The 13,153-nt window shown below is 40.3% G+C and overlaps 1 protein-coding gene and 1 non-coding gene across 7 annotated transcripts in view; one reads left to right on the plus strand and one right to left on the minus strand.

Annotated features, from left to right (window-relative positions):
• Positions 1–681: 681 nt before the first annotated feature.
• Trnae-cuc (transfer RNA glutamic acid (anticodon CUC)) lies at positions 682–753 on the plus strand. Its single transcript has one exon. It is a non-coding gene; the product is annotated as a tRNA-Glu (tRNA).
• Positions 754–5,782: 5,029 nt separating this feature from the next.
• Positions 5,783–13,153, minus strand: part of LOC139981453 (uncharacterized) — a 36,457-nt gene continuing 29,086 nt past the window's right edge. For 4 of the 6 annotated variants that reach the window (XM_071993852.1, XM_071993847.1, XM_071993848.1 and 1 more), the window contains exons 15-22: positions 12,784–12,997; positions 11,030–11,202; positions 9,405–9,522; positions 8,502–8,818; positions 7,829–7,960; positions 6,969–7,155; positions 6,704–6,747; positions 5,783–6,199 (exon numbers count right to left, since the gene is read on the minus strand). In XM_071993852.1, the coding sequence (XP_071849953.1) occupies positions 6,722–6,747; positions 6,969–7,155; positions 7,829–7,960; positions 8,502–8,818; positions 9,405–9,522; positions 11,030–11,202; positions 12,784–12,997 (1,167 nt within the window). In that variant the 3' untranslated portion in view covers positions 5,783–6,199; positions 6,704–6,721. The remainder of the gene's footprint in view (positions 6,200–6,703; positions 6,748–6,968; positions 7,156–7,828; positions 7,961–8,501; positions 8,819–9,404; positions 9,523–11,029; positions 11,203–12,783; positions 12,998–13,153) is intronic. The other 2 variants (XM_071993851.1, XM_071993849.1) reach the window with 2 other exon arrangements.

A 13,153-nucleotide genomic window follows, 5' to 3' on the forward strand; every position in this document is an offset into this window, starting at 1 on the left:
CTGGGATCGATGGTGGTGTCTAACACTTCTGTTACACCTCATTCGAAACTAGCTCAGATTACCGGTATCAGACGTTTCTTTGTGCGCGAGTCTTCACTCCCTTTAATGATGGACCTAGCCTACCTCAATTATGGAACTGAATTCTCTACACGCATATCAGATCAGAGGATGAATGACATTTTTTCTTTACTTCCATATTTTAGTATATTTGTGGTCAATTTTGGCGGCCTTTAAATATGAAAGTCAGAAAGTGAATATATGATAGCTTTTATAAGAAACAACGGTGCTTCTGAACCGCTTTAGACAAGTTGACTCGGCCGATTCATGCCACCACACCATAAGAGCCTAACACAATACTGGCAACTCTACTAAATATCAGGTATTTGAGCTCTATGGTGCGGTTGTAAAGTTGCTAGGTAAAGATGGCGCTCTTTCGGTAATATAATAGTAAGCTACTCGTATCGGTTTTTGGGAAAATTACCATCTTGTAACTGCATGCTACAAAAGAACCACGTTTGAGAATTCAAATGGTGATATAAAGATTCTTCTCTCTGATATCATCGTTTCTTGAGGATTATTTTATTTCAATCTGGATTTTAAATAAGTTACTGGATACGAAACGTCAAACGAAAGAATTACTGTACGAATATATATTATTTTTTATTCGCAAATATCAAGCTCTCCCATATGGTCTAGTGGTTAGGATCCGGCGCTCTCACCGCCGTGGCCCGGGTTCGATTCCCGGTATGGGAAGTTCACTTCCTTTTTTTTTTTTTTTTTGCTTCTCTACTGACACTACTCACGTCATGAGGTTATATACCATTATCCTACCATAATGAAATGGTTGGGTATGTATTTAAGTGTCAATGGCATCATGAGTATGGTCAACAATGTTGTATAGGTGACTTTTCTTAATATATATTTATGGTAATGATTAAGCAAATGGAAGGCAATACTTATGTTGTACGGGGTTAGGCCTACATAAGCTTGGGTGTGGGAGGAAGAGACTGGAAGGAGAGGGGCTGTATAAATGAAGCTATTATGACCCCTTTGTTTTTTTGTGTGCCCCGCCACCCTAACCCACAAGTAACAACCCCTTCCATCAAACCATATTACACCCCTTGATGGTAAATAATTTAAACCGACTGTCTCAAGACGTGTGAATGTTGTGACGTCCAAGATCAGCCAAGATCAAACAAGAAACTAGAAAGACACAAAGCAAATAGTTTTATCTTTTCTTCCTTTTTTTTTTATTGTTGATAAGACTTCCTATATATGTTGATAAAGCAAGTCTTTAGCCCACATCTCAGATACCCTACTACAATAAATACCAATATTTAGTGAATGGTTCTTATTAAACAAGAGCAAACTGAATGTGATATCTTCCATGAACCACATCTGTTTTCTTTAATACTGCACTTAGCAAATATACCATGTTTTGAATGAAACACCATAGAGAGAGATGTTCATTGTTCAAAGACTTTAATGGACTGTCCATAGTTGCTGAACAGAACAAAGCAAAGTCATTCATGTAATTTTTTTTGTTAAGCAGTTTGATTGTTAAAAGTTTGTAGATTCATAGAACAAATGACTCTCTAAAATTAATTTGGAATTGCTGCATTCCAGTACTTAAACCGCATTTCTTCTTTCCCTGTCCCAACCAACCGACCCACCCACCCACCACACTTCCTTATACGTATCACACATACCATGTGAATCATAAAAGTCATTTTGATGAAGTCTACACTCCCATATTCTGACTTCCTCAAATTCTAATATTTCTTGAAATAACCTTCTTTTAAACTAAATCTTTCCTCTATTACTGTAACTCAATTTTTGTTTCATTATAAAAGCTTACAAAATCTTGCAAGTGGAAAAAAAAAAAAAAAAGATTTCCACTGTAAACATGCCACATGTTTAAAACAAAACAAAAAACAGAGACAACCGACATTCACAATCATGTATAAAATGACATCAACAAAACCTGTAGCATCAAGCCAAAATGTTTCACACTTGGATAAATGATGAGCCCTTTTTCGGCTCTTTCAGTTGTGCACCAATCGGTCAGATGACTTTTTATGGTGCACAGAGTTTCCAACGACATTACCCCAAATAATAAACCAATGGCTGAGGTGTTTGTTGGTTGGGATTGCGTATGAAGGGGTGGGAGGGCTGAGGGAGGGATATGATTGTAGGAAGGGGAGAAGGTTTACAACTAATTTAAGTTCTCTTCTAGGCTTGATTTGGGGGCTACAATTCTCAATGAAAAAAAAAAGATGAAAGTCTGAACCAAAAATTATATATATATATATATATATATATATATATATATATATATATATATATATGTATATATATATATATATATATATATATATATCCACATTATAAACATGTCACATGTTTCAAAAATATAACAAAAAACTTACATTTATATTCAGGTATAAAAATGACATCAACAAAAATTCTCAAAGTTTTCCAGCTAAAATATTAGCTTTTATACCCCTCCCTCACAGGGTGAAAAGAGTGACGACCTATTCTTGGCCGTTTCATTTGTGCAGTCTGTCAGGTTACATCCTTAGAAATTTTCAACGTTCGACTTAAAAGGCAGTTAATTATTCATGTGGCTTTACTCTACAACTATCATTATGGCTACATGAAAATGGAACACGTTAATTATAAAACAAAACATCATTTGCCATCATTACATCATGCAATTGCAGATCCACAAAAAGCTGTTTAGCATTTTTCTTCTTTTGTTATCTGAATTAACAAAAGTCTGTTAACACTGTCACACTATTACTACGTCGACAACTAAGTGGCATAATTTAAATAGCATGAATTGGGTTCAGAGAGGTATCACAAAGTAAGCAGGGTACAAAACAAAAATACAAGCAGAAGAAGGGTGGGGGGGGGGGGGAAGCCCTCTTAAAAGGACCAAAGCTCAGGCCAGATGATACATTAGTGACATAGTATATCCATATTTATCATCCATTTTAGAGAAATATTCAGAATTGATTTTGTGATGAAAAGCACCATTTCAACCATACCATTCAAATATTGTCTTATTGAATATAAATTATTGAGTAACAACCAGTAAATAAAACCGGGTCAGAATGAACCCAAGTCAATTTTGTCTCCATTTTCTTTTTTGTTTTGTTTTTGTTCTTGTTGATTATCAGGGGGGGAGGGTGGGTGGGGGAAATGGCTGTTTTAACCAACAGATCTAATACAAAGAAACCGATTACCCCCACAAGAATCAAGTCTCACATGGCCGGATGGGTAATTATATTCGATTATTGACAGATATGAAATAACCTTAACGACGATAAATTTGACAAAAGCATTACCATATACAGTTGAAACTGATTCTTTCTTATGACTCAGTATATGTTGCTGGTTGTGTTATTCGATCTTATTATTAATTTTTTTTAAACAGAAAGACAAAAAATAAAGGTCTTTCCAACCATAAAAGGCGTATTGATGCATGGAGGACTATTAACCCTGTTTATTTATTTGTTTGTTTGTGTATGTTTCCCACTCAACAAATGAGATGATTTTAAAGGATACAACATTTGAAGCTGAATGTGTTAAAAATTGTTGTCCTCTGAAACAAAATACAATTGTAATTGCAATTGAAATATTGTAGATAATAGACACACAGTTCTTGCCATAAGGCATGCTATAAATCTGAACAAAAGCATCAATTTTTGTCAAGTCCAGAATATTGAAATTATCTGGAAAGAAAGAGTGAAATTTTGTCCAGTAACTTTAGGTATGCTCGACTTTAACGGTCGTAATGTTTTTCGATCCCATTTGGTAATATTGTCTTGGAAACAGGTAAATATTTGGGGATGGGATCACATCAGTAAAAATTCTGCACTGGTGAGGTTATAAACAAGTACAACGTTGGATCATCTAGCTTTGGGTATTTAAGTACACAAGCGCCTGTTTCTTCTTCTTCCTCTTCTTGTTTTTCCTTCCAAATTTGTTATCAATTTGATTCATATACCAAGCAAACCGCAAATGAAAACAGACGTCCTATATTTCTGTTATATACGTCAAAAAAAGCTGACCTCAACGAAGCAGCCTTAATAACTCTCATCATCATTACATGTTATTTGTTGGTAATTAATATTGGTAATGAATATTCAAATATTAAAGTAACCAATGACCTCAACGAAGCAGCTTTAATAACTCTCATCTTCATTACATGTTATTTGTTGGTAATGAATATTGGTAATGAATATTCAAATCTAAAAGTAACCAATGACCTCAACGAAGCAGCTTTAATAACTCTCATCTTCATTACATGTTATTTGTTGGTAATGAATATTGGTAATGAATATTCAAATCTAAAAGTAACCAATGACCTCAACAAAGCAGCCTTAATAACTCTCATCTGCATTACATGTTATGATTTAAGCAATTTTTGTTGGTAATTAATATTGGTAATGAATATTCATATCTAAAAGTAACCAATGAAGACACTTAAAGCGAACTGTAAACTTACAAAACTACATGAGACCTTGTTTGACAAAGTTGATGTACGTGACTGACATGCACAACTGACCATGTTCATTATTTTCTTAATAATTGTCTCAATAAAAAAATTTAAAAAAAGACTTTTATGATTCTGTCATACACACACAACAACAAATAAAAGGAGAAATAATGATTGATGATTTACCACTTCAAAGTAGGGGGAAGGGGAGGGGGACCCGACAGTCGTCTGCGCCGTCGCTTCACGGGGGAGAAAAAAAATCACCTGCAGAGGATTGTCGACTGTTCTTGGAAGACCCAGCGCTTAACGAATGGTAAAATAAATCCGACATGTTCAGAATCTCTTGTGACGTTGATATTTCATTATGGAAGATGGATACGGTAAGAATTTACAGATACTTCTTTAAAAACAGAGAGTTTTACAAAAATGTTAACTTGACTTATCGACTGACATTGTGAAATCACTTCCGTGCATTTCAAAAAGCTTACAAAAGACGTTCTGAATAAAAACACTGACGGCATTCGATTATTCGCTAATCGAAAATGACGGCGACACCTGATTAGACAGAGAATACAAATTGGTAGTCTTATCGAGATATATGCATGTTCGGGAGACTTAAAAGTTTTACGAGTAAATAAATGCTGCGGTTCCCAAGGAATAACACGACGTCCCGGTATCATTAAGTTTTCTTCTGCAGCGGAGAACTTTCATAATATTTCAAAGTGTCTTGCGTATCTGCCAAGTCTAGTAGAAATTAAAAGTACGTCCTTCCTCGTCGGCTGTTTCAACGTCGCACTTTTAATATTAAAACTTGGTCGAGCCAAAGCAAGAGTTTTAACCAAACTGAGTAATGCTATGTCCCGTATCGGATTCACCCGGATAGAAAGAAAAAATTGAAAGAAGAAAAAACGAATGGTTACGCACTCCCTCGCATCCTCCAGCCTAGAATGATCTTACAAAAAATGTCTCGGATTTCATCCTTCTGCCGAAAAAGTGAACATTGGCCCTTGGTTCCTGGTGTTCCAAATGATGCTTTTTCCCTATCAATTCTATCTGTGGTTTTCATCCACGCCTCTGTCGGCTTCACTGTCCTCCTGCCAGTGTCTGTAAACCAGAGGATGGGGAGGATGCGGGAGACAGGGCACATCCTGCTCTTCGTCTCGAGGTCGTAGCTGCGCATACATCAGACTCAATCAGGAGGTATCCTGTTTTGTAGGTTTTTGTATTTTTGTCTTAATATCATTGCACTTCAAAAACAACTCCCTTTTTTTCTGCTACTTGAGATTCACTCCAAAATAAGCCTCTAGGCCACACCTGAGCCAAAGTAAAGGTAAAGAACAAAAACATCGTCGACGTCGTCCTCCTCTCTCGACTTTACGGCATCATCACACCATGCTCCGTTGCTCGACCACAGGCAGACTCTTACTTTTTCTTCTTATAATTATTATTATTTTTTTTGTATTTTGCTTTTTGAAACTGAAGGCAACACCATGACGGAGTGATGATGCGATTTTACTTCCTCACTGAGAGTTACGAATGGTGGCCACCGTCGGCAGTACGACATCGAGGGCATCATCGACGACACCCGCGATGTTGATTAAGTCATGTTGATGGTACCGTGTGACATCCGTAGCATACAGGTATAAAAAGGCGCGACTTTCACCTCTCACACCAATAAAGTAGGCTCTGTCAAAACTAGAATGACAAAGAAAAGAAGAGATTGAAGAGTCGTTTCTCTTACGTGGTCGCTTCTCCACGATCTAACTTCACGAAAGTAAAATTTACGAAACAGCTCAACACAAATACACACGCACATAAAGAGAAGCATAAAAATGATACTCCATCAGAACTCACGGTAGCCAGCAGCACAGAAGACAAATCACCATAGGGTCCTACTCATCTGCTGCCATACACCCTTTGTCCCCCACACCCCTCCTTTATACCCCCATCACCTTCGACCCTCTCCTTCTCCTCAGCATCCCCAACATCATACTGGGCTGACATTAAACCAATTGGCCATGACAATGGAACATTACAAACATTTTCCGCAGCGTTGTTATATCTTGGTCCTACGACAATGTCTTTCTCATATGAAAGTCTACGATTCCTAGTAAACATTGGTTCATCTTTTTAGTGACGAACTTTCTTTATGCATTTCACTATTACTTAAATAGGGGGGGGGAGGACTACTTCACTTACCATTTCTTGACAAACTCCTCAATTGCCAGGTTGGTATGCCGCCCCTGATGGAAAGATGAGACAGATATTAGGACGTACTGTTCAATTAAGTACTGGTCATTTTTCAAACAAATTTTGCAATTTTTATACTTTTTTTTATTTATATATTTATTTTTCATAGAAAACTATTTCTGGCTTTGAAAAAGGCTGAAATTGCTATATTAACCTGATGGAAGAAGATCTTGAAAACTAAGACCAAATCTCAGTGTACAACGTCAAAACTCACCATGCTGTTGCAGGTATGACCCCGGAAGCTGGTGACTCTGGACCATGCCTGCTTGGGATTGATTCATGTAGAGGGTCGGCGCTGCGGGATGGGGGTGTGGATGGGGGTCGGGATGGACCCTCGTTACATTGGTTATGTTTGTCATGTTGGAGGGAACATGGGTAGGTTGAACCTGCATATTCGGCTGCTAAAAGGGAGAGAATTGGAAACGGCATTTTATTAACGTCAAGATGAAAGCAATTGGTGGCGCTTCTTCTAATCAAAATTCTACAGCCCTTCGGTATTTCCAAAAGAATCAGACGGTTTTTAAGGAATGACTGTTTTTCTCTTCTTTTGGTTTCCTTGTATGAATGAAACAGGAAGTATTACTGCTTACCCCAAACAGATGTTTAATTCCATATTACAATATTTGTTCATACATACATACATTCATTCTTTTATTTATTCATTCAATCAAGCATTTCCAACCACGTACTGAACACTTGTTTCACAATTTATGTCTGTTTTGCAAATGTCAGAGAGTTGTTCGAAGTAACGAAACTCTGGACCGGTTGGCATGTCCCTAGATAAGACTAAACAAAATGATCTCTTCTGCCATTTCATAATTAGAAAAAAAACAAAAAATAATTTGGAGTGAGGGGAAGGATATGGAAAGGAGACAGACAATGAATGTAGGAAAGGTTAGACAGAAATTTGATACTCTTCTTCAGTATTACAAAAAAAAAGAAAAAAATGCAATATAATATTTGAAATGAAAACATTTCTGTGATGACTCAATTACACCAGGAAAATTGCTATATCCAATAAGAACAGACTGTGATAGAATCAGTGACAAATAATGAAATTCTGAATATTTCTACCTGGTTTATATGTTGTGGTATGTTACTGTACTGCTGGCTAGCATGTTGGGTTGGTATACCATGGCCATGCTGAGTTTGTGGTAGAGATGTGTAAACTATTGCTTGCTGACCTCCTTGAGAGACTGCAACAAGCTGCGGAAAGAAATGAGAAAAAAACACTCGGGGAATGAATACTGCATGACCAGAATTGACATGATAGAAACTTTTGATATATGTTCTTCTACCAGTTCACACAGCTGAATCACCAGATACTTGCTCCCTTTTAAAACAGTTTGCAATTTTGTTAACCATTGTCTACACAGCACAATGTCCAAAAAGAAAAGCTGCAGCGACCGGAAAAAATATCTGCTGGTCTAGGACGAAATAACATCTAACGACAGAGACCATCTCTGCAATGTCTATCGTGTGAAACTGTCGAGCACAATAGATTATGTCCTTGGCAGCATCATGATGCAGCAGTCCCTCTCCCCCCCCCCCCACTCAGGGTCTGACCTTTGACATGGTACCTAACCTCGATTGACGACAACTGGAAATGCCATCGGAACAGTTATAGTAGTGACTATACAGCAGCACTCATTCACTCCCTATAGATAAGAGAGAGGCCTGATGACCACCAGTCTTAGAATAATATATGGTGAAACTCATGTAAGAGGGAGGGTGCTAGCTGACTCACCTGAGCCATCCCTCCTTGTGGTTGAACCACTTGTGCTTGTGCCTGGGCGTGTGTCATCTGAGGTTGCATAGGACCGGGAGAGGGCCGTCCTCCGTGTTGGGGGAACTGACCCTGTGAGGCAATCACAGGGTGGTTGCTACTCTGTGATTGCTGGGACTGTTGTAAAGGTGGGGTGGTGTGGTGTGACTGTTGCATCTGGTTGGCAGCATTAGCATGACTGGGGGCAGTGTGCATGTACTGGTTGGAAGGCGCTGAACCTTGAGAGTGTTGTTGTTGAAGGGATTGAGACTGGGCAGCTGCTGCCTGAGATGGAAAAGCTGTCAAGAAGGCCAAAACAAAATGATGATAACATGTAAAACAGAGGGCAAGATAGTAAAACAGAGGGCAAGTTAGTACAACAGAGGGCAGGATAGAATCAATACACATAACTGATTACCATTCTTATACCAAAGTGACATTAAAGTTAGAAAACAAGCATCTTCTTACAAGGGAACTGGACAGTGATAAGCACATGCTAGACTGTAACACTCTGCTACATGTTAGCAAGTTACAAGTGTGATGCTGTTGATTGCAAAACAAAAGGGTTGATGTAAATTTAGCAGGAAAGGGAAGGAAGGCCTGTGATATGTAATCAGAGTTAACAGCTGTCAAAAGGACATTGTATGACCATCCTCCGCTACACCCCCACCCCACCCACCTCTTTGATAGTTCATCACATTTGCATCAGAGAAGCCATACTCTAAAATTACCAGAGAAAAAAAGCATGTCCACATTATATAATGGATTAACTTCAAGGGCAAAACAATCCAAGTGGAAGAAATAGCATTAGGTAGTGCTATGTGGAGGGGATAGAGTGTTACTTATGTGGGGGGGGAGGGGGGTTGGGATGCAGAGTTTTCTTACCCATTATTTGTGGTAACATGACTCCCTCTGCTCCTTGCACCAACTGCTGTGACTGAGGATGCATAGTTTGCACAGCAGGATTGTTATTTGGTAACTGCCTGTAAGACATTGTTGGCTGCTGTTGGTGGGAGCGAAAACATCACCGTTTACTGATCGGGTCTAAGACAAACCTACCAATTTATCAATATTTATTGACTACTACAGAAAGCCACCAAAAAATAACCATTAATGGAGCAATCGTCAATCATGAGGTTCGTCCTCACCCTCCCTACGCCCCCTCTGATCCCTTACCCTCCCTCCCCCTCTCTGATCCCTTACCCTCCCTCTGCCCTCTCTGATCCCTTACCCTCCCTCCGCCCTCCCTGATCCCTTACCCTCCCTCCGCCCTCTCTGATCCCTTACAATCCCTTCGCCCTACCTTACCCTCCCTCCGCCCTCTCTGATCCCTTACCCTCCCTCCGCCCTCTCTGATCCCTTACCCTCCCTCTGCCCCCCTTGATCCCGTACCCTCTCTGATCCCTTACCCTCCCTCCGCCCTCTCTGATCCCTTACCCTCCCTCCGCCCTCTCTGATCCCTTACCCTCCCTCCGCCCTCTCTGATCCCTTACCCTCCCTCCGCCCTCTCTGATCCCTTACCCTCCCTCCGCCCTCTCTGATCCCTTACCCTCCCTCCGCCCTCTCTGATCCCTTACCCTCCCTCCGCCCTCTCTGATCCCTTACCCTCCCTCCGCCCTCTCTGATCCCTTACCCTCCCTCCGCCCTCTCTGATCCCTTACCCTCCCTCCGCCCTCTCTGATCCCTTACCTTCCCTCCGCCCTCTCTCATTCCTTACCCTCCCTCTGCCCTCTCTCATCCCTTACCCTCCCTCTGCCCTCCGTGATCCCTTATCCTCCCTCCGCCCTCTCTGATCCCTTACCCTCCCTCCGCTCTCTCTGATCCCTTACCCTTCCTCCGCCCTCTCTGATCCCTTACCCTCTCTCCGCCCTCTCTGATCCCTTACCCTCCCTCCGCCCTCTCTGATCCCTTACCCTTCCTCCGCCCTCTCTGATCCCTTACCCTCTCTCCGCCCTCTCTGATCCCTTACCCTTCCTCCGCCCTCTCTGATCCCTTACCCTCCCTCCGCCCTCTCTGATCCCTTACCCTTCCTCCGCCCTCTCTGATCCCTTACCCCCCCTCCGCCCTCTCTGATCCGCCAATACTAGGCTTAAGATGTTGGAAGAGAATGGGACTGAGACTTCACAGTTCAGTTGAATAGTATCATCAATCACTATCCAAAATTTCACCTATGAGCTAAAAGTTTGGCATCTAGATTAACTTTTTTTCCCTTTTATTCTTACTGTTATCTACCTATTGTGTAAAAGTAAGTGGGCCTGACGTTTCGATCCTAGTAGGATCTTCTTCAGAGGCTTCTTCAGCCTCTGAAAAAGATCCTGCTAGGATCGAAACGCCAAAATCACTTACTTTTTACACATTCTCTTACCAGGCTCTTAAGTGGATACCCCAAAACTTACTGGTTTGGGTATTCAGAACGACGATACTTAACTGTCTCCAACTACACTTTAGTGTAGTTGGAGACAGGTAAGAGAGGAGTGAAGTAAATAAGCAGTTTTGCTATTATTACTTACCTTAATCACATGGTTCAGCATAGTCGGCATGACTTTGATGGAGCCTGGTTGCTGCATGCCTTGGCCACCTGTAGTGACTGTTATGTACTGTTGTCCTTGTATGGGGGTAACCAAAGGCTGACCAGCTGCAAGTGCAGGGGGGAAAGAGTTCATGTATTCCACACGAGGCGTACCTGAGAGGAGAAGAAAAGTTGAATCACACTTGAAGTATGTGTGTGTTTCCTTGTTCCATTTTGGCACGTAGAACGGATTGAAATGTATCATGTATGGCACACAGCTTGGCACTTAGACTAATGGTCTAGAACATTGGGTTCCTAAGTCATTTTCAACAAAGGGCCAGAGATAAATGGTGTTTAGAGCAGAGGGCCCGACAGAATCAAACTCTCGCCGAACAAAAAACATGCTTGGAGATCACCACTGTTCTTTTCTATATTACCACAAAATAACTTCAAGTCTCAATACATGTTTGCTGATGAATTACGGAAAACAAATCAATGTTTCTTATTCTAAATGCAATCTGACCAGGTGGGTTTAATGGAGAAAAGCTGTCACAATCGAAAGAAATTGATTTTCTGTTGCCCTTATGGCACGAACCATTTACCATAAAATCACTGCAACCGCCCATATCAGCATGTTCATTACACAAATGTAACCTAACTATACTTGTATCGTCCACCTTTTTCACCCAATTTCACGGAGGAAACATATGAAAACACCTGTTTATTCCTTGCAATGGAAGGAAATGAACAAATTTGCAAGCTTTAGAAGATACTATTTAGAATTGACCTAACATAGGCTTACCACGAAAGTGAAAGTAAGTCTAGTCTAATAGTCGCAAACAAAAAAGAGAGATTTGATTGGCACATGATCTGTTGGGCGGGGTTTGCAAATTTTGATTGAAGTTTGAAGAATCTACAGACCTGTTAAAAAATCTGGCAAATTTTATTCCGCTCAATATGTTAAACGACAGATAAGTCAATCAAAATTATGATTATTAATATGAAAATTGCATATCACAGTGTTATTTTCACTGAGCTTTTAGGGCAGTAAGCTGGAAAGGTAGAAATTAAAATTTGGCAAACACACATTGAGACTTCAACTCAAACACTCACTGTTGACAATGTACTTTGATATCTCATAAACCAGTAGGAATAATTGATCAAATTTCTTATGATATATATATATATATTTTTTTAAGTATTTATTTATTTAGGTGTACAGTCTTGTTCAGGGCCAAGGCCCTCTCACACGACTTTACAACCCTGGTCATTGGTAACTTGTCACACCTACACACCAAAGTGTGCACAATTCAATCAATCTCTACTGGGGCACCACAGTGCACCACAGCCACGTGTCCCCATGGGACTTCCCATAGGGTGCAGCCACAAACCGGCGCACGCAACTATATTTACAAGTTACCTCGCAGGTCCCCATTTATACACCTGGGTGAAGAGAGGCAATGGAGATAAAGCACCTTGCCCAAGGACACAACGCAATGATCTGGCCAGGGCTCGAACCTGTAATCCTTAGATCACAAGTCCAATGCCTTAACCACTTGACCACAACGCCCTCTGTATATATATCTATATATATATATATATAGATATAGATATATATATATATAAATCTGACCCATTACACGCTCCCTTTCTACCCCCACCCACAACCCCTCACCCCCCCTCTCTCTTTTCTGGTTTTGTTTCATCTTTTATCCCATTAAGAGAAGACAGCCGTTTCACACAAGTTCAACTAACCTCTCTGTGCATGCACTTGCTTGGGAATCTGAGTATACTGTTGTAAGCTTCCAGGAGGAGCATTTGATGTGACCATGTATGGACCACCTTGTCCGTACACTGCAGCCATCGACGGGTTCATATAGTGTGCTGCGGCCATCATCTGATTGGTGGCCAGTTGTGAAACCGGTGACCTAGATGGAGGAGGGGTAGGGGTCTTCTGGGGCAAGGCCCTCTGTAATGATGAATACAACAAGAAAAAAGAATTGTCCACAATTATTTAGTTTTAACCTTTTACAAAAATAAGTTTTTGCTTTTGATAGAACAGTTGGATGGGCTTCCTCAAGGTAGGACTTTTACAGTTGAGCTGACCTATTTCAACCGCCACCAC

Source organism: Apostichopus japonicus, chromosome 15, assembly GCF_037975245.1.
Source record: "Apostichopus japonicus isolate 1M-3 chromosome 15, ASM3797524v1, whole genome shotgun sequence".
In the NCBI taxonomy this organism is placed as follows: domain Eukaryota; kingdom Metazoa; phylum Echinodermata; class Holothuroidea; order Aspidochirotida; family Stichopodidae; genus Apostichopus; species Apostichopus japonicus.